Source organism: Hemiscyllium ocellatum, chromosome 43, assembly GCF_020745735.1.
Source record: "Hemiscyllium ocellatum isolate sHemOce1 chromosome 43, sHemOce1.pat.X.cur, whole genome shotgun sequence".
Taxonomy (NCBI): Eukaryota; Metazoa; Chordata; class Chondrichthyes; order Orectolobiformes; family Hemiscylliidae; genus Hemiscyllium; species Hemiscyllium ocellatum.
In genome coordinates this window covers 23,985,636-24,013,508 of record NC_083443.1, presented here as the reverse complement: position 1 = coordinate 24,013,508, position 27,873 = coordinate 23,985,636, and the positions used below count along the sequence as shown (strand labels likewise).

Below are 27,873 nucleotides of genomic sequence, written 5' to 3'. Positions count from 1 at the left end.
GTCAGCACCTTCACATCGTGGGAGATTTTTGGGGCAGATAGAATGCCTAGCCAAGTCACGGTGCGGTTTACACATTCCATATTCTCCTGAAATGAATAACACACAAATTGCACTTTACTATTATACATTTAATCTGATAATATGTGGTTCAAATAGAATGTAAGTATTTTTGTGAAATATCTCCTCCCAATAAGTTTGTATTACTACTACATGACAGCATTAGTTATTCCAATACAGGCATGAAACAAATGAAGCTTTTTGTCTGTCATAAATTCTTCATGAGAATTCTTGTTTACTGGTCACATTTTTAAGATCCAAATATTAAAAACAGTTCTGGAAATTATACTCGAGGAAGGGTGTATTTAATATAGAGATGGTGGAGCGGATGCAAAGGAGATTGTCTAGAATGGCAGCATTGAAGGTGCGGAATAACATCAACTTGTGATGTTGACATAAAGCAGGAATAGAGCTTCAGTTCCATGGAGACTAGAGTTTGCCTTAGGACTGAAGGCAAATATAATATAGTTCAAAATCCTGAAAGGTTTGAAGCATACATATTAAGAATCGTTTCCAATGAGAAATGATTGAAGATTATTTAAGATAATTGACAGGAGAACTAGAAGTCAAATTAGAATTTCTTCTGAGGTTATGGTGGTTTGGAATATACTCTTGAAAAGGATAGTGGAAATAGATTCAAAAATAAAATGACTTCTGAAAGGGAATTTGATGAGTACCTGAGGGGAAAGTAATTAAGTAGGAAAGAGCAGGGATGTGGGGCTAATTAGAAAGCTGTTTTGAAAAGCTGGCACAGACATGGTGGGCTAATGGTCTCCTTTTGTGCTGTAATATGTAATCATTGATGAGCTAAGCTATTGAGAGACACAGTTTTTAATGTTTCTTCTGGGGTATCTTCAAAGGAAATTGGAGCTAAATCTTAGGCAGTACGCAAAGACAGATTAGCCTGAGCTTAGCAGAGAGTGGCTAATCACAAGACTCCATGCCATGAACAACCATCTGAGAAATAAGAGACCTGTATTTTAAAGGTCTGATTTGTATTGATGGTGTAGAAGTGTCTTTTTTGATACTTTGGGTAAAAATAGTGAAATTTGTATTTGCTGTAAATAAACAGTTTGCGCTGAGTACTCTTCATTTATCTGTTTAATGTTCATTATATTTGGTAAGTTACAGCCTAAGAAAAGGAGACGGGAGAAAAAAGGGAAGTGAAGCGAATGGAAGTAATTCCCCAGAAGCTGGTATCCCATCACCAAGTCACCCATGACTTACATGTAGAGTGTCTTGACACTGATTCAACTGAGTGAACAGAACCTCTGACATTCCTGTTTTTTATCTGTCAGCCAGGGCTCCCTGATTGGACCAGATCTCATATTCTATGAGATGAACCTGGCTGATCTCATTATCATTACAACCATCCTTTCCTAAGTTCGAGGGCATAGCTCCTCCTGGGACATTTTAGCATGAGGTCAGGTTTCGCCAACTCTGTCTCTAATACGGACAGCATGTAATGCACAGTAGCTCGCTTCTTATACCTGGAGCGTCTTTGAAGAATTTTGTTCTCCTCTTCAGGCGCCAAGGAAGCAACAAACGGCGTTACTGTCTCAGATTCTGGGATATCTAAAACATTTGACAGGAGCAGAAGACCTCACAGGTTCTGGAACAGTTGGAAAAGTTGTTGAGTCAGGCATATTTTGCTCCCACAATGTTTGTGAGTTTGAAGCTTTTGTGCTTGTTCAGGACTGTCATACCTACTGGAACTTACAACATGAGGTCAGGTGCAGTGATGCATAGAGTGTGGTGCTGAAGAGCACAGCAGGTCAGGCAGCATCCGAGGAGCAGGAGAATCAACTTGCCCAAAATGTGCTTTTCCAGCATCACACGCAGCTCTGCTGTCCAGCATCTGCCGTCCTCACATTCTCCTACCTGGCCTCTTACACATACAGGGCCATTCCCATGTTTTCTACACCAAACTTTGTTCCCTGAAGTAAACTGTCTCTTTTGTATAGTGGAACCTATGCCCGGCATTTGTGTTCCTGATGCAGTTGAAACATGCATAATGATCATTTGTATGTTGTGCTTTCTTGAAAAATGAGCTTGATGGTTGTGATAATGGTCCTGCACAATTGATAATTTAGCTGGAATTTATCAATTAATGACAGCTCAATATTTGTAACATTTCTTAATCTCAGTGTATGGCACTGGCCAGGACAACACATTGCCTAATTTTTACTTTAAAAGGTGGTGGTGAATCGCATTGTTGAATTGTTACTGTCTATCTGTTAGAGGTGCACCCATAGTACTGTTAGTGCATTGCTGTTGCTATAGTTACAAGTCAGGATGGCATGTGGCTTGGAAAGGAATTTGAAGGTGATCGCTTTCCATCATCCGGTGCCCTTTTCCTTCTTAGTGAAAGAGATTGCAGGTTTGGAAGGAACCATGGTGAGGTGTGCATCTTGTGAATGATGCAAGCTGTATGTAAGCGGTGGGTAGAGTGAATTTTGAAGCTGGTGGCTTTGGTTAGCAGCTGATCAAGCAGGGTACATTGTCTTTTGAGTGCGAGCAGCAGCGGAGGTAGGATGAACTCCAAAGATAAGATAAGGCAGTTTTTATTAAAATTACTTACCGGTAGCGGGCAGCAGTGTTTTTCTCTTTGACAGAAGGAGTGGGAGCAGCGGGGGAAGTGACAGGGACCAGAGGGGTAGCCAGGAAGGTAAGCAGTGAGAATAAATACTCACCCTTTGCCAACGGCCATTTTAAGTGCGAGCAGCGGTGGAGAAGGAGCGGGAGCAGTGGAGGAAGTGACGTGGACTGGAGGGGCAGCTGGGAAGGAAAGCAATGACCATATATATCAGCAAGGCGGCTAAACCCGAGACTCTACTACAGTAGTGTCTCCCACCTGCCTTCCTCCTCTAACCTAGTTAATAAGTAGGAAGAGCAGGAGCGACGACCAGGGGACTGTCGGAAATATATCTGGGCAGTACCGTTGGAACGGTCTCCACCTGAACCGATTTGGTACCAATGTTCCAGCGAAGAGGATAAATAGGGTGGTCAGTAGGACTTTAAACTTCTAGTTGGAAAGGGAAAGTGAAAGCGATAGGGAGGATGGCGTATGGAGTTAAATGGAAAGATAAGCAAGAGGATAGCATGTATGCAGGTGGATTTAACCTTGAGACATACTGGGAATGCAACAAAAAGGAAGGATAACTTAGGATATCTTATGACTTCCAATATCTCTAATGATAAGAATGTTAGCATTAAGGCACTTTACCTGAATGCTCATAGCATTTGTAACAAAGAACTCACGGCACAGATCATCGTGAATGATTATGATGTGGTAGGCATCACAGAGACATGGTTGCAGGGGTTCAGGACTGGCAGTTAAACATTCAAGGACTTACAACTTATCGAAAAGACAGGGAGGTGGGCAGAGGGGGCGGGGTGGCCTTGTTAGTTAAGAACAAAATTTAAATCTATGGCACTGAATGACAGAGTCGGATGATGTGGAGTCTGTGTGGGTGGAATTGAGGAACCACAAAGGCAAAAAAACCATAATGGGAGTTATGTACAGACCTCCTAACAGTGGTCAGGACCAGAGGTGCAACATGTACCGGGAAATAGAGAAGGCATGTCAGAAAAGCAAGGTCATGGTGATCATGGGGGACTTCAATATGCAGGTGGACTGGGTAAATAATGTTGCCAGTGGATCCAAAGAAAGGGAATTCTTGGAATGCTTACAGGATGGCTTTTTGGAACAGCTTGTCATGAACCCCTCAAGGGAGCAGGTTATTTTGGATCTAATGCTATGTAGTGAACCAGATTTTATAAAAGATCTTAAAGTAAGGGAACACTTAGGAAGCAGCGATCATAATATGGTAGAGTTCAGTCTGCAGTTTGAAAGAGAGAAGGTAAAATCGGATGTAATGGTGTTCCAGTTAAACAAAGGTAATTATGAGGGCATGAGAGAAGAACTGACGAAAATCGACTGGAAGCAGAGCCTAGCAGGGAAGACAGTAGAGCAAAAATGGCAGGAGTTTGTGAGTATAATTGAGGACACAGTACAGAAGTTCATCCCCAAGAAAAGAAAGATTATCCGGGGAGGGATTAGACTGCCATGGCTGACAAAGGAAGTCAGGAAATGTATCAAAGAAAAAGAGAGATCCTATAAAGTGGCCAAGAGCACTGGGAAATCAGAAGATTGGGAAGGCTACCAAAACAAACAGAGGATAACAGAGAGAAATAAGGAAGGAGAGGATCAAATATGAAGGAAGGTAGTAATATTAGAGACGATAGTAAAAGTTTCTTTCAATACATAAGAAACAAATGACAGACAAAAGTAGACATTGGGCCACTTCAAACTGATGCTGGAAGTGATGGGAGATCAGGAAATAGCTGGAGAATGTAATAAGCACTTTGCGTCAGTCTTCACATGAGTAATATCCCAACAATTAAAGGGAGTCAGGGGGCTGAGTTGAGTATGGTTGCCATTATAAAAGAGAGAGTGCTAGAAAGGCTAAAAGCTCTTAAAATTGACAAATCTCCTGGCCCGGATGAGCTACATCCTAGAGTTCTGAGGGAGGTGGCTGAGGAAATAGCGGAGGCATTGGTTGAGATCTTTCAAAAGTCACTGGAGTCAGGGAAACTCCCGGATGATTGGAAGACCACTGTTGTAACCCAATTGTTCAAGAAAGGATGAAGACAAAAGATGGAAAATTATAGGCCAATTAGCCTAACCTCAGTTGTTGGTAAAATTCTAGAATCCATCGTTAAGGATGAGGTTTCTAAATTCTTGGAAGAGAAGAGTCGAATTAGAACAAATCATAATGGATTTAGTAAGGGGATGTCATGCCTGACAAACCTGTTAGAATTCTGTGAAGAGGTGACAAGTAGGTTAGACCAGGGAAACCCAGTGGATGCGGTCTATCTAGACTTCCAAAGGGCCTTTGATAAGGTGCCACACGGGAGGTTGCTGAGTAAGGTGAGGGCCCGTGGTGTTCAAGCTGAGCTACTGGTATGGATTGAGGATTGGCTGTCTGACAGAAGGCAGAGAGTTGGGATAAGAGGTTCTTTTTCGGAATGGCATCCGGTGACAAGCGGTGTCCCACAGGGTTCAGTGTTGGGGCTGCAGCTGTTCACGTTATATATTAATGATCTGGATGAAGGGATTGGGGGCTTTCTAGCGAAGTTTGCTGATTATACAAAGATAGTACTACCTGTCTGTCCACCTGAGGGAGTGGGGAGGCCGCAGAAGGACCTAGACAGTTTGGGAGAGTGGTCCAGGAAGTGGCTGATGAAGTTCAATGTGAGCAAATGCGAGGTCTTGCACTTTGGAAAAACGAATACAAGCATGGACTATTTTCTAAATGGTGAGAAAATTCATAAAGCCAAAGTACAAAGGGACCTGGGAGTGCTAGTCGAGGGTTCTCTAAAGGTAAACATGCAGCTTGAATCCGTGATTAAGAAAGTGAATGCAATGTTGTCATTTATCTCAAGAGGCTTGGAATATAAAAGCACCGTCGTGCTACTGAGATTTTATAAAGCTCTGGTTAGGCTCCATTTGGAGTACTGTGTTCAGTTTTGGTCCCCACACCTCAGGAAGGACATACTGGCACTGAAGCATGTCCAGCGGAGATTCACACGGATGATCCCTGGAATGGTAGGTCTAACATACGAAGAATGGCTGAGGATCCTGGGATTTTACTCATTGGAGTTTAGAAGGTTAATGGGAGATCTAATAGAAACTTACAAGATAATACGTGGCTTGGAAAGGGTGGACGCTAAGAAATTGTTTCCATTAGGCGAGGAGACTAGGGCACAGCCTTAGAATTAGAGGGGGTCAATTCAGAACAGAAATGCCGAGACATTTCTTCAGCCAGAGAGTGGTGGGCCTGTGGAATTCATTACCGTGGAGTCCGGGACGCTAAATGTCTTCAATGCAGAGATTGATAAATTCTTGATGTCACAAGGAATTAAGGGCTACAGGGAGAATGCGGGTTAGTGGAGTTGAAATGCCCATCAGCCATGATTAAATGGCAGAGTGGACTCGATGGACCGAATGGCCTTACTTCCACTCCTATGTCTTATGGTCTTGGAGCTTCTTGTGTGGTGTAGAAGCTACATCTATGTAGGCAGTTGAGAGTATCTAGTAAATCCCTAACTTGTGGCTTGTTGATGGTGGACTGGCCCTGGGGAGTTCGGAGCTGGGTTTTTGAGGAACTCCCAGCTTTGTAGCTGCTCTATTTGGATGGCTGATTCGATTCAATTTGTGATCAAGGGTGTTGCTTCTAAGTGATCTAGCAACAGTAATGCCATTAAATGCAATGTCATGTTTACGGCATTTGCTCAGTCTTTTTAATTTATAACTTATTATTCTATGAAACAATCGTTGTACTTTCTCAGGAAGTCTAGAATTTGGAATGTCACATTTTTGAATTATACTTTTTATGTTAAGTAGATTTTGTTGTAGCGCTTGTGAGCATAAACTGCATCTAAAAATTCATGTATTTTCTCTTAACAGGATGGAAGCAAAAATGTAAGCAGTCGATGGGAGTTAATTCGAACAGCATTGTTGAGAACCTTTACGAATTCAGAGGATGTGAAGGTACAATGTGAAATAAGATCAAATCCGTAACTATGGGTTGTGGGGATTAGGGTTTGCTGAGAATATATTTTAAGTTCATTGACAGAATTCAATTGTTTTTGAACATGTTTGCATATTGAATTAAATAGTTCTGTTCCACTATCCACATTAAGATCCACTTATGTCCTTGTAGAAGTGGCATTTTCATTCTTTGAGCCATTTTTGGGATGTTATGCAATGATAAATTATTTATTTTAAATATCAGTTCTCCAGTCATCATTTTTAGCAGTTGGTAGATTAGTAGTATGGTCTTCGTTGCTATGGCTAGATACGTTCGTGTTGATGAAGTAGTGAAGAAACATTCTATGATTTCACTGAGGGAATAATTTAACTTTTCATGTGAACGCAGTCCATTCATTAAAATGCCATTGAATTACTGTCATCAAAGAGCTGTAAAGACATACAGGGTATGGAAATGAATCTAGTTGAACAGTTTTTCAAGGTAGTAGGACTAGGAGGGACAGTCATGTTTCCTCCACCTACCGTATAGTTGTATGAATTGTAATGTAAATTGTTAACAGTCTGCATCCCAGTGTTAATATAAAATAATCTAAATAATCACTTCATAGTACAGAACTTCATTACTTCTGGAAAACAGAGACATGCTGTCAAAGCTTTTCATCTGACATTGATCAATATGGATGATTGATAGGCTTGCAAAACTATCCTGATGAGTGTAAGATGAAAAGCTTCAATTGGATGTGTTTTTTCTGTAATATTTAAAAATCTTGTGAAGCATAATGAGAGCATTATTTTAATGTTGGACTACATAACCAGTTAATAGATATACATTTTTTAAACATAACCTCAAACTAGCATATCTACATTTGAGATTCTAACATAGTGTGTTGCCAGTTTGGCTGATGTGTCCTCCGAAACACAAGCCAAAATGCTTGTTGGAAAAGCTGTTTAATCCTAGGATTTATAAACGTGGATTTAAAGTAATATATTAGGAGATAATGTTAAGTAAGCATGGTTAAATAATTGATTATTGAATTCTGTACAGTTTTTGGACCCTTAATTTTGGAAGCTATGAAATTATGAAGAGAGTAGAGAAAAGATTTACTAGTGTAAATACTTGCCACCTGCCTGGATGGTTCCAATTATAACAAAGATCCCCAAAGCTCACCACCATCCAGGACAAAGCAGTTTCCTTGGTTGGAATATCAATGCAGTCTTCACCCCTTTGATCCATTCTATCATACTACATACTGTCACTGCAATACATATGAATCACAGGCTGGAATTTTGAAATTTACCCAACTTAACAGTGCTGCTGAACAATATCATGACATTGACTACAAGAAGAACAGTAATATTGTGGAGATACCACCTCCATATCACAAACTACTTTTAACTTAGGGCTGTGTCACCATTCCTTCACCATTGACAATATCCTGAATTTCATTTACTCATAATAAGGATTCACTATAAATCACCAGAAGGACTATCAGGATTCAAGGAGACAACCTCTCTTCCCCTTCCTTTTGGGGTAGTTAACTTTGGCCAATAAATGTCACCTCACCAGCATCACCTGTATCTCAGGAATAATTAATGTAAAGGATGAGAAACCTAAAAGGTGAGATTGGAGGAGTCTAGGTTCTTTGCTTTTCTGTAGAGAAGATTAAGTATTGATTGATTGAGGTGTTGACATTTAGAATAGGGTTTAGAATCATGCAGGTTTACAGCATAGAAAGAGGCAGTTCGGCCCATTGTGACTGTGCCAGTCGCCAAGCACCTATCTGTTCTACTCCCATTCTCCAGCACTTGGCATGTAGTCTTGTATGCTATACTATTTCAAGTGATTATCAAGTACATTATCAAGTATTTCTTAAATGTTGATGTTTCTTGCTTCTACCACCCTTCATGGGGGCCATTTTATTTCTAAATAACCATTCTTTTCATGTCAGTGAAGAGGGTAGTTGTTGATAGACAGTTTGACTATTGAGAGCCTCACAATTAAATTCATCCTCTACCTTCCTATGTGTGTTACAGCAAGGTACTGATGATGATTTTTGTTGCTTTTCCATTTGTTTGGGTCAGTGATGCAGGACTAACTAGTGCTGCGGCTGCCTCTGTCTGATATCAGTGCTAACAAAAGAATAAATTGTGATTTGTTTTTTATGCATGACTTAATATTAGACCTTAAGGTAAATGGAAATAAAACTAAAACAGAATATTTCTGTGTCACGGTGGTCAATTAATAGAGGAAGAAAATGATGTTTTCAGTGTGCAACAGTGCACCAGACATATGATGAGTGTATTTTCATTTTTGTCAGCTTATAATTGGTTACAGTTACTATTTTTCACTGCTGTTTTTAAAACTGTAAACATAACAATTTCTGTACTTTCTCCTTCTCTGCTCTTGATCTTTTTAATAAGTTGGCCCCCTCTTCATTTTCTGGAACTTCGTGACGGTTGGAGGCCATTCTGTTTTAAAGTTCAATCATTTTCAACTAATACTGCTTTCTTCTTCATTTTACCAATCTATCATAAACTGAACTGCTGATCCTTGCCTCGTTTTATGTGTTTGTCTCACTATTCTGGCTGATCAGACCAATCTGGCTAATTAAGGCATAACTGTGGCATTGGTTGACTTAGAGAATGGATTCTTTGAATACAACCAGGCAAGTAACCACTGTTTGGAAATTGTTTCTTTTTTTTTAAAGGATGCAATACTGAAGTATAATGCAGGATATGCCAAGAAATGGGACTTCACTACCCTGAATTACCTTTGTAATGAGGTAAGAAAATATAATGGTGGTGTTCTAAGAATCTGTACTGTGCAGTTTTGAAATCTGTTTAGCTCATTTTAAGCGGCTAGTTTTGACCAACATAACGTATATAGACTTACGAAGTTTATTTAAATTCTGCTTTCGTTTTATTTTCAAATAATTAAACTAGTTTTGTTTCCTAATGTGACATTAGCTAAAACTAGCTGGAGTACATTATTGAGAACAACAGTTAATTCAGTGACTTTGGGGATCAGGACCCAAGTGGGCTTGTGAGATCCAAGGCACTAATACCCGCCATGGAGGATTGATCAAGTTACAAGAGCCAAGCTTGTGCTCTAACAGGCCTGCACTCTCTCCGTTCTTATGGAGGGATCATAACAATTTTCAAGTCTTGAAATATGGTTATAGTGAGAAAATATTGCAAAGCACCAAGATAAGATCTGAGAGTGTTATATTATTATGTCTACTCTGTTCAAATTGCAATTTGTATTTTATGCAAAATGCTTGTTTTGCTGTATTACATGAAATCACTATTGGATAATCCAATGCAAATTTTCATTACCACTGCACCATGTAGTGGTTTGGAAATTTGCATGCTGTTTGCAAAATGTATAAATGATGTTTTGTTGTGTTCTGTTTTGTTCACCAAATTCATCTGATTCATTTAAATATAGTGCTTTCAAGACTCTAATATCTGAAGAAAATAGTCTCCTTTCAACTTTCAATTGCCTTTCACTAGGAATTGGGAATAAAAGTAAAGGGAGTATGAAGAGATTATAGCAATTATCATCCCAGATGATTGTAATATTAGTAAAACCAAATTCCAGAGTGAAACCTAGTTTGATAGTCTAACTTTTATTTTTGCTGTTTGCTTAATGTGATGGTCAGTCTAATGTACTTTTCACTTGAACATTGGCTTATCAAACACAGGAAATGGTTGGACACAATTTGGAACAATCTTGTCCTAAACAGCAAAAATAAAGTTTCAACCCTTTTTTCCAGTCATATCCTATATAGCTTATTATCGTCAGAGAAGTATCACACCTGTTCCTCACTGTAGGATTTCTTACTCAGCTGACAAGATCATGGGCAGTTTTTCAACAGTGAATTTCTGCACATTTACCAGATGTAGTTCTCTCTCTTACCATCTCCACCCAAGACGTGCAAACATAAGTTCGCTTACTGAATCCTACAAAATCCCTATATGCTTGAGCTACTGAAATAACACCAGACCATAAGATCTAAAAGCAGAAGTAGGGCATTCAACCCTTTGAGTTAGCTATGATAATCAAGGCAATCATGGCTAATCTAATAATCCTCTACTCCACTGTCCTGCCTTTCCCTATAACCCTTGATTTACTTGTTGATTAAAAATCTGGCTATGTTGGCCTGGAATATACTCGAGCCTCAACAGCTCGCTGCATGTCTGACTTGAAAAGTACCAAATTAAACAGTTATTTTGTTGGTCTTAACCTTTCAGACCTGGCCTCTCACCCACCATTCTCTAGCTCTCGGCCTCTGCCTCTCTCCCTCTGTCTGTCATCTGTCTCTGACGTGCCCTCTCTGTTGTAAATCTTTTTTTCTTGAAACAGTTGTTTTGACCCATGCTTAAGTTATAAAAAAGAATTTCTTATCTTTCAAAAATAGGCACTTGCAATGCTGAACCAAAGAGTAAAACCATAAGAACCCAAGTTCTTAGATAATATTTTACTGTAAACCTTCATCATGCAGTGCGTTAGGAGGAAAGTGAAATTTCTAAAATGTTCTGAGTTAATGTGAGTGATGAAATCAAGACAGGCTGGAGTTTAAGGTACACTGTTTGAATAATTAATCCTGCACAATGCATTACATCAGTCACCTTTTGCATGCAAACTGTTCTCATTTGATATGTTTTCAGTGTCCCAGAACTCTGACCATGCAAACAAAGCCCTCTTAATCTTAATTCAGTTCATTTAAATCTGGGTCAGTGTGGCAAGATGTGCTGCAACTTCAAAATAATTTGGTTGTCCAGAACTTTGCTCTACTTGGGTCACTTTTACCTCCTATGTAACACTCCATCTGCTAGGTGAAGAACAAATAAGCCTCTTTAATGTGACATTATGAACTCAAGTGCTGTGAGAACTCTGTCGTTGTTTCACCAAAGATTGTAATGGAGAAGAGTTTTCGCAGGCCAGACAGTCATTACTACAGCACAGAAAGGAGCTGTGTATAGATCCCTACAGAACTGCTTGTAGCGCTGTCCATAGGAATTGCTCAGCAAGTTAAATTTTCTGCTGTGCAGTTCCTTGTCACTTGGAACCCTCCAAAAGACTCCATTGTATTGGAAGCTTTGGAAAATTCTGATGAAATTAAATAAGTAGCTACTCCAGAAAAAGTTAGACTATTTAAATATATCTCATTACTCATGACTAACTATTAAACGACCCCAGATTTAATTTACACAACCACCAATTGTACCTCTCCCCGATCCCTTACATTGTACCCCTCGCATTGAGCGACTCCTACGTCCTTCTACCATCCATTTCTCCAGGCACTGGATCCTGACCCGATGAGAAAATGTCATAATAGAAATAAGACTCTGCATTTCTGAGGGCACTCTGAGCAAAATAACCTATCAAAAATGTGGCACTCTTTTTTATCATTAAAAAGAAGGGGCAGAGTGGTGACCTGAGTGAAATTGCCACTCTCTATAAATCTGGCCCAATGTTTCAGAATTCATTGGAAGCCATTCCCAGAGAGTTGTCAAATGTTCTGCTTCTAAATATACCTTTCCTTTGAAAAAAGTGATACTTGTTTCATTTCTCCATCCTTGACATTTTCCTTTTGTTGTACAATATCACTACTATTGAGTCATCTTGGAAAGTGGGCAACTTAAAGGTCTTTGCTTTGATTGCCGTGTTATGTAGAATTCAGTGGAATATTGTTCATCTAACAAATCAGTCTCTGTTGATGTTTGTGCTCAACCTGAGCTTCCTCCCACCCTTCCTCTTATCATTGAATGAACATGACCCTCTATCCCCTACTTCTTACATTTGTTTATTCAGATTTTATTTCACTGCTCAGTTGTAATAGTGACAACCCCTTAAAGATGCTTCAGTGAGGTGCTTGGCAGTAGTTTCATGATTGGCACTATATAAATTCTAGTTGCCTTTCCTTTCTGTCGTGTTGTTCTGTAAAAACGCCAGCAAATAAGTGAATGGGAATGATCACTTTAGACTAAATTGATAAAATACAATTCATCCCAATTGCCTCAAATTTAATATTCTCCAGAGTTTGTATGTCCCAGTGATACAAAATGCTGGTCATGTGTTTAACTTTTCCTGGTACAGACTGTTCCCAAATATTCTGCATATTGAACAAGTGGCAACTAATTCTCATACAGTTTTTGCTGAAGTAGGACAGTTCTGGGAATGACAAGGTTCCAGTTGCTGTATTAATCCATCTGATAATAGTGAGCAGATACTGAGTGATAAGAAGATTTACCTTTTTTTAATTTAATATTAATGTGATGAATCTTTTGAAAATAGAAGCATACTTATTCAGTGTTTCCTCTCAACTTATTGGGAGTGAGTGAGAATTGGAAAGAACAACACCTGCATTAGATAAGACCAATCTGAGAACAATGCTGGTATAAGCTGGACTTGGGATAATCGGAAGTTTCACCACTATGTCAGCTGTTGTGCGTAGTGTAAATTTATGCAATCACGTCAACGATATGTGGTGAGGATTAATAATAGATGCAAAATAAAATAGGTATAGATTCTGGCTGATAAAAGGCATTTTGTCCAAGCTTATTATTTTGTACTCATCAAGGCAATTTGCAAGAATGACCAAAGTAAGAGGAAAATAATGTTGTCATATAAAGTGTCCAGTTTAGCTCCAATTTTCCCTGCAAGAGTGAGCTATGTCAAAAGTTTTAACAACAGTTTCAAGCTCCTAGTATTAAGCAATCTGAGTGACATTTGCCAACAACAGGATGCTGCTGTCATGCCAAATGACACTCTGCCCATTTCACAAATGAGTAACATGGTCTGTGAATTTCTGAGCCAGTGTGATGCTAATGTTCATCCAAAAGACTGGCAGATAATATCAATATCAGATTATATCCCTTTGGCTGTTTGAAACAAGAAAGTTACTACTGTACCAACATAAGATGTGATTTCACAATTGAAGAAAAATTGCTAAATATTCATGAGTGTTTGAAGAATTATTTGTTATAGACAAAGCCAGATGACTGAAAACATTCTTAAGCAGCCAGCAGTTTGTTTTGGTACGTGTACAATGAAAATTACCTGGAGTAAGATAGCTAGGTTGACTACTTGATTTTAAGACAGACAAAAATTTATACACAAAATTACACAATGAAACACAAAGAACAGAATAAAGCATCCCTATAGAACCCAGTCTATCCAAATTAGGCTTAAGTTTGCTGTTCTGAATATACACAACAGTCTCAATAAGCAAACTCCCTTTAAAAACCAGTTTAAGTGGGACACATGCTTACAGGTTGAAGTTGAAGGGCAGAAAGGAGAATGAGTTTCCACACAGCTCCTGTTGAACTCCTCACCAGTTCAAGTTTGAATAAAAACTGCTCAGCTCAGCTAGAGAGCTGACCACTTCCCTTTCTTTATACAGGTCACTTATAAAACATGCCCACTTCGGCCTGAAGTCTCATCTGTTTACATATAAACAAAAGGCTTCTCAAAATTTTTTTCACCTCTGTACCAAACCAGACTGATTGATTGGTTTTTTAACCCTCTGAAAAAATATCAAGGGACAGAATCTCCTTGAGGCAAGGAACCGCTTTTAGGAAAAAAAAGGCTAGCTTTATGACATTATGAAGCCAACCAATTTAGAATTGTCATTTGGGGTTGCAGTGCAACGCAATTGCATACACTAGCCTCATACATAGCACCCTGATTTTTTGAAGATAGAAAGAAGAAGTTCAAGATTTGTGTAAAGATTTGTAGCTCAGTTGCTGGTTGTCGTGGTTGTGGGAATGTTTACTGAGCTGGGAAGTTGATTTGCAGATGTTTTGTCCTCTGTCTAGGTAACACCGTCGGTGGTTTGGAGCCCCCTGTGCAGTGCTGCTGTAGTGTCTTTTGGAGTTTAGTTGGTTCCGTTCCTGCTGCTTCTGATTGCTGGTTCCGGTTGTTTGCTGCAGTGGCTGGTATATTGAGTCTAGGTCATTGTGCTTGTTGATGGAGTCTGTGGATGAGTGCCATGCTTCTAGGAATTCTCTGGCTGTCCTAAGTTTAGCATGTCCAATGATCGTTGTGTTATCCCCATGTGTGTGGCTACTAAGGACAACTGCTCATGGTATTTAGTGGCTAGTTAGTGTTCATGGATGTGGATTGCTAGTTGTCTGCCTGTTTGCCCTATATGTTTTTTTGTGCAGTCTTTACATGGATGGGTATAAGGTCTTTAATTCTGTAAGTTGTCTGAGCATGGCTGTCAGTTTGAGCTGACACGAATCCGATTGGATGGAGAAGTCTAGCTGTCAGTTCCAAGACATTTTTTACGTAGCTTGTCTAGTGAGTTAGATTGTGCCAAGTCCTCATTACGTTGTTTATGTGTAGGCATCTGCGAATGAAGTTGCAGGGATATCTGTTCTTGGTGAATACTCTAGAGGTGTTCATCATCTTCTCTTTGTAGGTCGGGACTTCTGCAGAGTGTTGTAGCCCTTTTGAAAAGGGTCCTAATGCGGCTGCTTTGTGTGTGTTTGGGTGGTTGCTGTTATCATTCAGGACCTGGTTGGTGTGTGTCGCTTTCCTGTACACTTTTTTTTGTGATGCATTCACCGTTCTGTGTTCTTTATAATATCACTGGAGACACTGTCCATAATATTCAAATATTTCTTAGACTTATGGCAGTGGCAGAATACTAAGTAATTGCAATTTTATACACCCTTGCTCAAAGTAAAGGTAAGTGATTAAAAAAAACTGCAGCTGCTGGAATCCAAGGTAGACAAGCAGGAGACTAGAAGTGCACAGCATACCAGGCAGCATCAGGAGGTAAAGAAGTCAATGTTTCAGGTGTAACCCTTCTTCACGACTGGAGGTGGGTGTAAGGCAAGCTGCAGATAAAAGGGGTGGTGGTCGGGGTGGTGGTCAGGGTGTTGAGATGGGTACGACCTGGTTGGTCACTGGGAGGAATGAATCCAATTGGCAGCTAGAAGAGGGGTTGATAAGAGGAATGGAATGGAGGGGGCAGGGACTCTGAAGGGAGTCGGGTGGTGGGAAGGGAGGTTATTTGAAATTGGAGAACGCAATGTTGAGTCCTACGGCTGTAGGTTGCCCAGGCGGAAGATGAGGTGTTGTTTCTTCAATTTGTGGTTTGATTCATTTGTGGCAAAGGAGGAGGCCAAGGATAGTCATGTCAGAAAGGGAGTGGAAGGGGAATTAAAATAGGCAGTGACAGGGAGATCATTCAGCCTTGTGGTTCCAGCTGAGATGCTCGGTGAAAATGTTCATTTAGTTTATGTTTGGTCTCCCCAATGTAGAGAAAACCAGAGTAAAGGTGTACCCAGCAACAATATACCTCTCAGTTTAACCTCAGTGGCAGAAACGTTTTATGATTCCAATTGTTGGTAAAACTGGACAAATTAGATCCCAAAACGAAATCTGATAGTTCATCCATTTAATTTTTGTTGTTGGATGCCATTATGATTAGTCACTGGAACATAGTCACTCAAAGCTGAAGATGTTCTTTAACATCAGACCACAATACTTTTATGTAAAAGAAAAAAACAAACATGTGCATTAGTATTATAAGTATCTTAATAGACATAAAAGTAAAGCATCAGTCTTTTACCAAGATTTCAGTCTGTGAGAACTATCACACTCATCTCTGCTTTTAAATCTTTACTCAACTGATGCTTTTCTGTTTCTTTTTCCTCAGACTGTTGACCGAGGTTTTTTTTTTGTGAATTATTTCTGAGTCTAATTGCATGAACCTTTTACAGTTCTGATGACCCGGACTTAATTGGGCTATTTTTGCTCCTTAGAGTAGTCGAGCTTGAAACGAAATTTGACAAAAAAATATTCAAAATTATGAGGGATCTGGACTAAGTGGTTGGGGAGAAAGTGTTTTTATTAGTTTACAGATTAAGAACCAGAAGGCACGGATTTTAAGATAATTAGCAAATAAAGCAATGATAACATGAGGAAAACTCAACCTTTACTTAGGATCTGAAATGGACTAACACAGAATATGGTGAAGGTAAGTATTGTTGAGGCATTTAAGATGGGAATTATATTATTGTTTGTAAAGGAAGAATATGCACAACTACAGCTAGACTGCTGGGGAATAGGTTGTGACAAATTTTCCAGAAAGCCAGCACAAACATGACAAGTCAAATGGCTGCTATTATGCTGTGACTATTCTGTGATTGCTCAGAATTAGCCAAGAATTGTTGTAAATATTGACATACGACTGGACTAGGTAAGCTTGAACCTGGGCCTGGGGATTGTGTCACAAGAGTCCAAGAATAGTATCTTCCCCCCCCCCCCCCCCCTCCCCACAAAAGAATTGGAGTAAGATTATTCAAGTGTAACCACTACCCAATCATTCTATAGACTGAAAAGTCAATTAGGCAAGATTGGGGTAATTAAGAATTAGTTTTTTTGCTCATTTCCATTGATGAATTTTGTTATGAAGATGTAGATGTACTGTACATTTGGGAGAGAGGAAGCTGGCAAGGACTGAAAGCACAGTGTGCCGAACAATTTATAAATGTAACATTTGGTTGACACACATAGCTGGTGTTGTGTTGCCTGGAACAAAAACAAATTCAAATTCAGCTAATCAGTTTAAATTATGCCCCAGATACCAATATCCAATCAAATTTGAATTTTACTGCTTGGGATGACATCAAATGATCTGATGTTTTGGGGTATAAGACTGGACACTATGAACAGTTAGGGGGAGAATAGTAATGAGCACCCACAAGTGAAGATTGCCAGTGGAATAGGTCTCTGAAAGGTACCTGTCCATAAGAAATTTGTGCAACAGAAGACCGAAACCATCCTAGAGAAACCGACAGAGAAGGTTCGACATCCGAAGGTGACAGCTGGATTTGAAATTGATTTGCCGTAAATCTAAGAGGGAATTGATCAGACCAGTATTGTAGAATGGGTGGTAAAAGATAGGTTTAAGAAGAATGAGTTGTAAATATTTGTTATTTTTAATCTGCTCTGCTGAACTTAAAGAATAAATTTGTTAATGTTTACTTTAAATAGTGAAACCTGAGAGAGTTCTTTGCCTCTCAAAATTTAACAGATTATGGTGCGAGGTGAGCTTCTTGGTGTGTTGGGTTTAAATTAGCAGAGGGTTTAACCCCATGTCATAACAGGTTGTAGTTTGCTTTTGGATGTGAAATGTAACTTTCCCCGATACTAGATGATTTCCCCAAAATTTCCCCTTGTTTCTTGGCCAAAAATCAAGGCTAGTGTTGATCACTTGTAAGATTCCAGCATGTATGTTGTATAATGATTTCAGTGATATTTTGCCGAAGCATGTTTGAACTTAAAACAGTAAACATGGATTTTGGTGAGGGATGATTTTATTTGGCATGTGCTGTCAGGTTTATGCTTAATTTTAACAACAAATATCAGTCTTCCATTCCTAATTATTAAGTAGTGCAAAGGAGGTTGTGCATTAACAATGAGGTCATTTATCAAAGGCTTTTGTACTCAACTATTTGCTATGAGCAGTGCTGTAATTTTTCACATATGCGCAATCTTCAATTTTTTTAATCACACCATCCCAGTTAAGTAACAGTTAAGAATAATTTTCCTTGAATTTATTGAATTTCTCCAATTTTCTTGTACAATAAATGCAAGTCAGAGAATTTAACTAAGATGTCTAGTTGTTAAATAGGCAATGAAGCAGTTTTAATGGTCTTTGCCAATTATTATTATTATCTGCAGAATAATTTTTTCTCATACTAATTTCTGTTATGTTTGGTGCCAGTGATGATCTGCGACAAATCTTTTCGTCCCATCTATTAATATGTAATATGAAAAAAGGTGTACTTTGATTTATCTTTAGTTACTGTCTGTCTGAATAGTTATGCAATCAAAAATAATGGTTCGAGTAGTCATGAATCATATTTTTAATGTGCAATCAAAAATGATTTTCTACTGTATTTCTCATCAGTGAAATCAAGGAAAAATATACTCCAAGCTCAATTCAAATGAGAAAAATGCTGAGATATGACTGTGATGTGTCAAAATAGCTACAATAAATATGCTGAAGTTCAAGAAAGTATGGAAAAAAAACCTTGCATTTCTGACCTTGTTATGTCCAAAGGAGCTTTGCAGCCAATGAAGTCACAGTTGGAATGGAAGTAAATTGATAAGTTCAATGACCTTTGCAATTGCTTCCTAGGTCCAGCAGTTAGGCCACATCGAGTACGTTCAAAACGTATTTCTTTCTGTTCATGGAAGAAATGTTAACTATTTGCCCTAGTGGCATGTTTGTGAAATAAAATTTTTAGACTGCAACTTGCTGCAATGTGCTATCTATTTCTAATCTATTGTGGAATTTTTGTTTATCACTTATCTTTGTAGATATTTTGATTTATTGTCACGTGTACCTAAGTACAGTGAAAAGCATTGTTTATGAGTAATACTGGCAGACCATAGTGAGCAAGGGCACACAGATCATAGGGTTGGGGTGAAAAAAACTTGGACAGCGGCATACGTTGCAACATACAGGGCATGCACTCAACAAGATCACATTGCCGAGATCCGTTTTATTTAAAGTTAGATAGTCCATTCCTCAAACCTGTAAGTAGATTTAAAAGAACATTATTGGTAAATTTTTATAATTCAGAATTTAAGTTTAAAAGTGTAAAGTGGTTATAAAAAAATGTTAGAATTAGATCTGCTGTAGGGAGCTCGTAGGAATGCATGGTCTCAGCACAAGATATTCAAGCAGCCACCTTCATCAAGAAGTGCTGAACAAATGGCCCATTTTTGACTCCTCTTAAGTTGCTCAATCTCTTGAATGCCAGTGTGCAGTTTGATTCACCCCTTGCAATGTCAAGGAACAGCTGATGGTACTGAATACAGCATAAGCTGCTGCCCTGACAGAATTATGCCTGTAGTACTGAAGACTTGCACTCTAGAACTAGCTGTGCCCTTGGTTAAGCTGTCGCAACACAGCTACAACACCAGATTCTAATTGAACCTGTTTAACCAATTTACCTGCTAACAAATGCCAGCACAGTTCAACAAAGTGGTAGAAGATATTAGCACTAACCTCCCAATCAGCGTTCTCTTAAGCTTCTGCTAAGCCCATTTGACACCACAACCTTAGTTCAAAGATGGAGGAGAAGAAAAAGTCAGATTACTTCTTTTCGTTAAAGGACAGCACAGTGGCTCAGTGGTAAGCACTACTGCCTCACAGCACAAGGGATCCGGGTTCAATTACACCCTCCGATACCTATGTTGAGTTTGCACATTCTTCCTATGTCTGCATGAGTTTCCTCTGGGTGCTTTGGTTTTCTCCCAAAGTCCACAGATGTGCAGGTAAAGTGGATTTGCCATGCTAAGTTGCCCCTAGAGACCAGGGATGTGCAGGCTAGATGGATTAGCCATCTGAAATGCAGGGTTAGAGGGATGGAGTAGGAGTGTTTGAGTGGGATGCTCTTCGAAGGGTCAGTGTGATCTCAGTGGGCTGAATGGCCTGCTTCCATACTGTAAGGATCCTGTGATTCAAGAGGTAACTGGCCCTTCTATCAAGGATCTGTTTGGCAGTGTGGAATTAAGGATCTCCAGTAAAATTGATGTCAATGAATATCAGAAGAAATCTAACCATCAATTGATTGTTGGAGGCCAATCATCATTCGTCCCAACACTGGTAGTTAGAGGCATAGACACTGCTCTCTGTGACCAAGATTGAGAGTATTGTCTGCCTGGTGCTCGGCTTGGGATATCTCATCTGAGCTGCAGAGGAACTTGGAGTGGGAGGGTAAAGATCCACTGGTCATGGTCCATGTACGTGCCAAGACAGTTAAAACTAGGGTTGATGTTCTGCTAAGGGAGTATGAAAAGCTAGGAGCTAAATTGAAAAGCAAAACCAAAAAGATGATAATCTCTGGATTACTCCCTGATCCATGAGCTAATTACACAGGTTCAATAAGATTAAGCAGGTAAATGTGTGGGGAAGAAATGGGGTTGAATTCGTGGGACATTGGCACCAGTACTGGAGAAGAAGGTACCTGTTCTGATGGGGCGGTCTTCACCTGAACTGTGCTGGGCCCAGAGTCCTACAAATCGCATAACTAGGTCTGTAGACAGGGCTTTAAACTAAATGAGGGTGGAGTGGGGGAGAGTGAGAGCTTAGTTATCAGAGAAATTAGAAAACCCAAATTACAGGAGAAATTAGAAAACCCGAATTAAAAGAGGAGAGAAGAGTGCAGAACCTAGGAGAGGTTAATTAAAATCTCCAGCACAGACACAAGTAGGACTGAGTGTTTGGAAAGGATTGGCAATCAAAGTTTAAGCACACTGGACAAACGACTAACAATGAGAAGAGGGATGATTGGTACTGGACTGTAGGTGTTGTGTCTGAATGCACTCAGTATAAGGAATAAGGTAAGTGAGGTTGTGGTGCAGGTCAGAATTGGCAGATATGAATTGGTGGGCATCATGGAGACATGGCTGCAAGGGGATCACAATTGAGAGCTGAATATTCAAGGATATACATTGTATCGAAAAGATAGGCAAAGGAGGTGGGGTTGCCTTTATTAGTACAAAATGAAATTAAATCAATAGTAAATATCAACAAAGTAGGGTCAGAAGGTGTTGAATCTGTATGGATAGAATTGAGGGACCACAAAGGTAAAGAAACCATAGTTAGAGTTATGTACAGGCCTCCAAATAGTGGTCAGGCACTGGGGCACAAGGTACAATAGGAGATAGAAAAGATGTAGAGGAAAGGCCAAATTATAGTGATCATGGATTTAGTGTTGTGCAATGAGGCAGACTTGATTAGGGACATAAGGTGGAGGAACCCTTCGGAGGCAGTGATCATAATGTGATTGAATTTATTCTGCAGTTTGAGAGGGAGAAGATAAAATTAGGGGCAATGGTATTACAAAACAAACACATTGATTTGGATCCCATCGAGCATTCTCTGAGAAAAAGAACAGAACCCACACAGGAAATGACATCAACACAAGAGGACTTGAATGTAAAAGCCGGGATGTACCTTTGAGGCTCTTAAAGGCCCTGGTCAGACCATATTTGGAGCATTGTGTGCAGTCGTAGGCCCCATATCTCAGGAAAGGTGTACTGGTTCTGGAGCGTGTGCAGGGGAAGAATTCACAAGAATGGTCCGAGGAATGAAAAGCTTGACATATGAGCAACAATGTATAATACTGAATGGCCTGGGCATTGTAGATGTTCGAAAGTTGCCTCTATTGATAGGAGAGACTAGCACCCAAGGACATGCCTTCGAGTAAAGTGAAGACCTTTTATAACAGAGATAAGGCGAAACGTCTTCAGCCGGAGGGTGGTGAATCTCTGGAATTCATTGCCACAGAAAGCTGGAGGCCAGGTCATTCTGTATATTTAAGACAGAGATAGATTTGGGGAGAAAGTGGGAGAATTGGGTTGAGAAACGTATCAACCATGATTGAATGGTGGAACAGACTCAATAGGCTGCATAGCCTAATTTCTATCTTTAGTTATGGAAAGATGAAGTTGCAACAAGTAGGTTGGTGACGATGAGATCAAGTAATTTTTCTTTTCTTGTTTTCTCACTCTCTAACTGCTGTTAGTTTTCTCTCTAACTGCCATAAGCCCAAGCTGGTGCTAAATCCCTCAGAACACGACTTGCTCAGTTAACAGTACTGCTGCCCAACCAGTTTTGAGATGGATTTTAAAGACTCCTACCAGAGTATATTCTGTGCCCTTGCTATCCTCGGTGCTTCTTCTAAGTGATGCTCAAAATGGGTGAGTGCTGATTCATAAACTAAGGCAAGGTATACAGTGATAATCAGCACAAAGTCTAATGTACACGTTGACCTGTTACCACAAAACGTTCTGGGGTTTCAGCAATGTTGATGACTCTTAAGGGCCACTTCCTCAACTATATATCCCATGAGACAGTACATATGCAAAGTTAGTGATAGAGGAGTGGGGACACCTTAACTATAGGATTGTTACTTGACTGGGCAGTAGGATAGCTTATTAAACATTGGCACAAGTTCCCAGATTAGTGGTGATTCAAGCATTTTGCTCTATGTAAGGGAAGTGCGTAGAACTAGAGCTACTTTGACAGCATGTTTTAATTTATATACATTTTTACTTATGCTGAATGTTGAGGGGTTTATCAAATAGAAATATTGTACTGCAGATGCTGGAGATTTGAAATGAAAACATAATGCTGGAGAAACTCAGTAGGTCTGGCAGCGTCGGTAGAGAGAGAAAGAACTAATGCTTTGAGTCCAAAACGACGACTTCGGAATGTAGCATTTTAAATTTGTAAATATGGAACTTAAATGTTCATGTATTCAGATGTATTGTGTTGGTGTTGAAACAATAAATTGCATACATTTTCTTGTGTATTTTTGGGTGTAAAAATGGTGTTGCAGTGAAGGAAATGGCATAGGTTACTAAAGGGCTTATTGTAATGTTGATTAATATGAGTAGTCACTGACCCCTGATATGGAATGTTGCAGACATGGAGCATGAAATCAACAGCTGCTATTGATGTGCTGCATTAAAAGTAGAGATGACTCTTTCATGAAATAGACAGTAGCGAAATATCTAAGTGCTGTTAGTTTAACAATAAAGCTAAAGTCATTTAGCAAAGAAATTCCAAGAGACCCAGTAATGTATTTAAATCTGTCATTTTCTGTAACTGTTGATTGGTTTTAAGCAAAGTGTCCACTTGTTCAGTGGACTGAAACCAATAAACTTAACAGTGCAGTAGTGTCTGGGAATATGATTGCTCCATTAGAACAGAGAGAGTATTTCAATGTGAATGCTTACATTATTATAGTCCAACTGGCTGGAATTTTGGCATCTTGGGTTCCCAATGAGTGTAGTTTTTCCTATGTGAAAAGCACGTACGTTTTTGGATTTTATGAATTGGAAGCCAGGTTTTTATTTCCTTTCTTTCCATTAATTTCCCTCTCTTTTTGGACAGTTGCTTTAAAATTTCCTATTAGTTTGTTGTCCTCTTGAAGTTATTGGATGAATTAATCTGCAATGGAATTGAAATTGCATTTGTTAGCACACACATGCAACCTGTGAATTTTCTGTACTGATTATTCTAGCTTTGAAAGTTCAATCACTAACTGGAAAACTGTTTTTTTTGTTTAATTCCAAGGTATCATCTTTTTCTTGGAATTATTCAGCTATCTTGTAGGTAGAGTTCAAAGATTATTCATTTTGCAGCATGCAAATTTAAAGCAATTGCTGTTAATTAACCTTTGCACTTCTAATATATTTCAACAAGTAATGAAGTTTTTGTAGACTCATCTTGTTAAAATATAAACATTTTAGTTAGTGTTAGTGGTAGATGCCCTGGGTTTAAAATATCTGTATAGTCTTGAACAAATTATTTTATGTAATTGATGTTTGATCTTAAATCTGACTAGGTGTTGTGCCCTCTAGTGGGAGGAATGAATAATTGTGCTTGAAACTGAATAGAACTACCAAATAGGGATTAAAAATGCAAAGAGCTGAAGAGGTTCATTGGATCTGGCAACATCTGTGGAGAGAGAAACAGAGTGAATGATTTGAGTTTAGTCATCCTTCTCAGGTAGATATCAACCTGCTTCATTATAAATTACTTCTGATGCCAACTTAAGAATGCAAACGATGTAAAAGTGCAAGTTGGCAGGGAGGTCGGTGAAAATGGAGAGCAAGGGAACTTTTCTCAATAGCAGCATTCTCTATGAATGAAAGAAGCAACAGAAACCATTGATCCATCTGGAGTACCAAGTGATTTGTTACTTTTCAAAGGAAACCCATCTGAGATGGTGTTTAAAATCAAAAATCCAATCTATAAGTGCATTCTGGAAAAGTGGAAAAGTAAAGTTGCAATTTTAAGTCATAGGTGAGGATGAGGAAGGCCAAAGAAATCTACAGTTTTAATTATCAGTGCCACTGCCTGCTACTAAAAATAATTTCAGATTTTTTCATTCAATACTTTATTTAAAGGTGCATTGTTGTATGTTATTTCCCATTTTACATGAAAAAAGACTTGCTGCCATTGCTCCTAAATGTACTACTCACAACGATGAACCTGTGACTTTGTCATTCTGCCAGTATTTACTTTGAATGACTGTTCTGGAGTTTCCTTCTCTATATTCTGCTAATATCTTTGAAAGATGTTTGAATTCAATTTTTAACACTGATTTCAAAACCTGTTTTTTTTAAAGTGGAAAAGAAATGAACAAAGAACTCTTCTACAGTGAATTATAACTGAATAGAATGTCTCGGATTTTATATTTGTTTTACCCAAACATCCTTTTCCCTGCTACAGATCCCCGAAGGTCAAAAGAATTATTAAAGTAAAGTCAGCTTTCAATGCTAATGCAGTGAGTTGTTTCAGGGCACCTAGGGTGCATGATTGTTCCTCTTTCTGTTTGCACATTATTCATGAGGGTCAGATGCGGGAAAATTCAGCATTGGCAGTATAATGCCGAATACTTGGTACTGATCAGTACTAATGCAGTCGAAAGAAGGATCCCAATTGATCTCAAGCAATATGCAGTTATTTTCTGGAATAAAAGAAGAAAATGTTGGCAATATTCAGCTGGTGTGACCGCATTTTAAAAAAGATGCATAGTGAATGTTTTAAGATTTTGATCTTTCTAGTATCAGATGAGAAAAAGTGAGTTTTCAAGGTGCAGAAACTTGGATCTCCAGAAGGATGCAGAATTGAGCATGCAAGAAAACATTTGAAGCATTTTAAATTTATAGCAAATAGGAGCTGTGGAATTCTTAATATAGTAGGTAATTGGAATGTGTAATGTTTATTGCAGATTACATTTTTTCAGTTTGTCAATTCAGTACGTTTTCGGTATGCATAGAGTCAGTTGTACAGTACAGAAACAGACCCTTCGGTCCAACCTGTCCATGCCAACCAGATATCCCAACCCAATCTAGTTCCACTTACCAGTGCCCTGGCCCATATCCCTCCAAACCGTTCCTATTCATATACCCATCCAAATGCCTCTTAAATGTTGCAATTGCACCAGCCTCCACCACTTCCTCTGGCAGCTCATTCCATACATGTACCACCCTCTGTATGAAAAAGTTGCCCCGTAGGTCTCTTTTATATCTTTCCCCTCTCACCCTAAACCTAGTGAACTAGCTTTATATGATTCAAAATTATTTGCAGTTTAATTAATTAATAATCAGGTTTTATTCAAATATGTGCAGAACCCAAATAAGATGAACAGTATATAATTATGAAAACCTGGAAGATTTGTTCTTCTCAGGCTAATTGGATTGTTTGTGTTGGTGGGCAAAATATATTTATGCCTACCAGTAGATGGCACTATTAAATCATTTTGTGTATTGTAAAAGAAGTATGTGCATTTATGTAGAACTTTTTCATATCCTCAAGATCTCATTGCTTTGCTGCCAGTCAATTACTTTACAAGTGCAGTCACTGATGTTAGTGATAGACCTTTACAAAAATGGTTCATTTTATTTGACAGTAGATATGAATGATGTTCAGAAAATAAATATATCTTGAAATATTTCTGAATAGTGGGCATAAAGTCTAAAATTCATCAACTTGTAGTTATTCGTTATTCACATCAATATTTTCATTCTGATATAATTGCTGTGATTTGTGCTTTATTGCGAATTTTAATGTGTTGAATCCCTCACCAGGAACTGAGCTGGTGACATTATTGTGCAATCATAAGAGGAGCTGATCATCTAAGAATTAAATCAGGACCTGTCTACTTTTTAAAAGTGGTGGCTCACAGACCTGTTATAATGTTTCAAAAAAAGATGGTGAGCTTTTAGGCCACCATTTTCCTTCAACAAATACTAGTAAATTAAATATTTTGTCTTGTGGCTTTGTGTAGAATAACACAATGGCTACACAATTAAAATGTAAGATGCTAAACTTTAATAGTAATTTTTTGTGAAAAATTTTAATATATTTTGACATGTTTAAATGCCCCTCACATAGTGGTGATGCCATAATTCTTTTTTGCTTTGATCCTCCCCATTTTGGTTTGTTGTAAATGCTGTATATGTCATTGGATGAGTCACTGCTTTGATGCTGATTTTGAGTGACTTTGAATTTTCATTTTGGAGCGCTGAGAGTGACACTGGAATAAACATTCTTGTCATCTAAAAACTGCATGGACTGAATCAGATCTTTAGTATTATGAAGAGGGCTTAGAGGTAACTAAGTTAGTGGGAAGTAATATGTAAAGCTTTGCCTTATCAATGGAAATTGAATAAAGGATTTCCATGAAAGGTTCATTAACTTTTGAGTCATCGTGCACTGTCTAAAATAATAGAGGAAGTAACATTGTGTTTCATCTCTGCTTTAATTAAAATACCCTATTGAGTTATCTGTATATATCTTCAAACAGACAGCAGTCGCCTTGTATTCATTTACTACTAACCACTATGCATTGTTTCAGGAAACAAAGCCAACATAAAGGAAAGGCTGCTTTATTCAGTTTTAATACAAATGGTCTTTAACATTGTGATCCTTAGCAGACATCAAGTAAACAAACCACTTTTAAATAATGAATCATTAAAATAGCAGACAATTAGTGGGAACTGTGCAAAACTAAAAACAAAAATAACCACTTCAATTTGTATAACCATTGGTGAGCAAAACGGGCTCTGATTCTCGACAGGATCCTGGAACTTTAGCTTAAGTGAAAATCAGAGTATGGCACTTTGGCAAGCCTCTTGGACCCTGTTATTACTCAAAGAGCAAAATCATGAGAATTCAAAGAGATAACAGCTCAACAGCTCCAAGTTAAGAAGCAGAAGCTATCCTGTCCTATCCTTAATGTGCATAGAATATAACGTAAAAGCTCAGAGTTGGTATGTGTGTTGAATACATGGGTAACAGTCATACCACACTGGATTAGCAGAGCAGAGATAGGAGTAATTTATAGGAGTGGATTTTATTTTTGCCACCTCTTCCTAGTTCAGGCTCGAGTTACAACTATTGAACATCAACTGCTTACCAGATTGAGTAGTTACTGAATGAGTTGAAATGCAATCTGTGAATATCCTGTTGAGTACAGCTAAGTACTGCAACACGATTCCTTGCATTTTGTTTTTTAAACCACAAGATCTTACAGAATTCCTGTGACTTTGGTACAGGTACCTGAAGTCTTTTTGTTTTTATATCAGTGATTGCTATCCAGATTATTACCAGTAATGATCTTCAATTGTAACTTTTCATTTATTGCTGTCCTGTTTCACAACCTTGTTTATTTCTGTGGATCAGCTGTCATGGTTTCTGCAAGAT

General features: G+C 38.7%; 1 protein-coding gene across 1 annotated transcript in view; it reads left to right on the top strand.

Annotated features, from left to right (window-relative positions):
- parga (poly (ADP-ribose) glycohydrolase a) overlaps window positions 1–27,873 on the top strand; it is a 215,302-nt gene that overhangs the window by 39,476 nt on the left and 147,953 nt on the right. Inside the window, exons 6-7 of the mRNA XM_060854133.1 lie at window positions 6,530–6,613; window positions 9,322–9,396. Coding sequence (XP_060710116.1) covers window positions 6,530–6,613; window positions 9,322–9,396 — 159 coding nt within the window. The remainder of the gene's footprint in view (window positions 1–6,529; window positions 6,614–9,321; window positions 9,397–27,873) is intronic.